The following is a 1,022-nucleotide window of genomic DNA, read 5'->3' on the forward strand; positions in this document are numbered from 1 at the left end:
GAGGGGGCGGTCAGTCGGACCGATGAAAGGTGCCTCGCGAGAGCGGGAGAATGAGGAGTGGGAAAAGGGCGGGGAGAGCGTATGCGCGTGTGTCTGTGTGTGTGTGTGTGTGTGTGTGTGTGCGAGAAAGAGAGAGAGGGGGGAGAGGAGGGAGGCAAAGGGAGAGACACGGAGAGACACGGAGAGACACAGACACACGCAGACAGACACAGAGAAAGGGAGCATGCACAGGCCAGAGGGCACACCGAGGCTCACATACCCTCAGAGGCGCCGACCGTGGTGATGATCTCGGTGGTCGGGCAGATGGAGATGCCAATGCGCGGCTCGTAATACTTGGCCAGAGCTACACCACACGACAGAGGACCAAGAGAGAGAGGGAGAGAGAGAGAGAGAGAGAGGAGGGCAGCATGGGCACCGTGTTAGTCATCACGCCGCGTGCGCCCCGCACGGCAGACACCCCGAGCGACAAGCAAGCAAACCCCCCCCCCCCCCCGCCCTCCCCCGGTGGGGATTGGCCGGCAGGAGGCACGGTTGGCAGGAACACGCACCCTGCACCAGGCGCATGTGCCCCTGGCTGCGGGCATACTGCTGCATCATGGTCCCGGCTCCGACGGCCTTCTCCGCGGCCTCGGTCAGGAAGCCCGGCAGCGGCAGGTTCGGGAACCCCTGGCCCAGGTTGACCGCCGAGTGGGCATTGGCCAGGGCGGTGAACTCGGCGAACACACTCCCACGAGGGTCGAAGGTGCGCACGCGGTCGGCCGCGCGCGGCGAGAACCCGTCCGGGCCGAAACCGGGCCGCGGCTCGGCGGCCCCCGGGGCAGACGACGGAGTGGAAGAGGACATGCGAATGAGGCCAGCGACGGCAGGCGAAAGACCGGGGCGAGTCCGGGCGATGGAGGTACGAGCGACGGTGGCGGCGACAGCAGCGGGTACAGAGCCAAGCATCGGGGCGGCCGGCGGCAGGGGCAAGGCGCAGGGGAGGAGGAGGGGGGGCGAGAGGGGGCAGGGGGGGGGGGGGGGGG

General features: G+C 68.2%; 1 protein-coding gene across 1 annotated transcript in view; it reads right to left on the bottom strand.

Moving 5' to 3' along the window:
• The window catches only part of H696_01883 (hypothetical protein), a 2,750-nt gene extending 1,743 nt beyond the window's left edge, over positions 1 to 1,007 (bottom strand). The window contains exons 1-2 of the mRNA XM_009495783.1: positions 549 to 1,007; positions 260 to 343 (exon numbers count right to left, since the gene is read on the bottom strand). Coding sequence (XP_009494058.1) covers positions 260 to 343; positions 549 to 945 — 481 coding nt within the window. The 5' untranslated portion in view covers positions 946 to 1,007. The remainder of the gene's footprint in view (positions 1 to 259; positions 344 to 548) is intronic.
• Between the last annotated feature and the right edge of the window lie 15 nt (positions 1,008 to 1,022).

The sequence above is a fragment of the Fonticula alba genome (assembly GCF_000388065.1).
Source record: "Fonticula alba strain ATCC 38817 unplaced genomic scaffold supercont2.3, whole genome shotgun sequence".
Lineage (NCBI taxonomy): Eukaryota > Rotosphaerida > Fonticulaceae > Fonticula > Fonticula alba.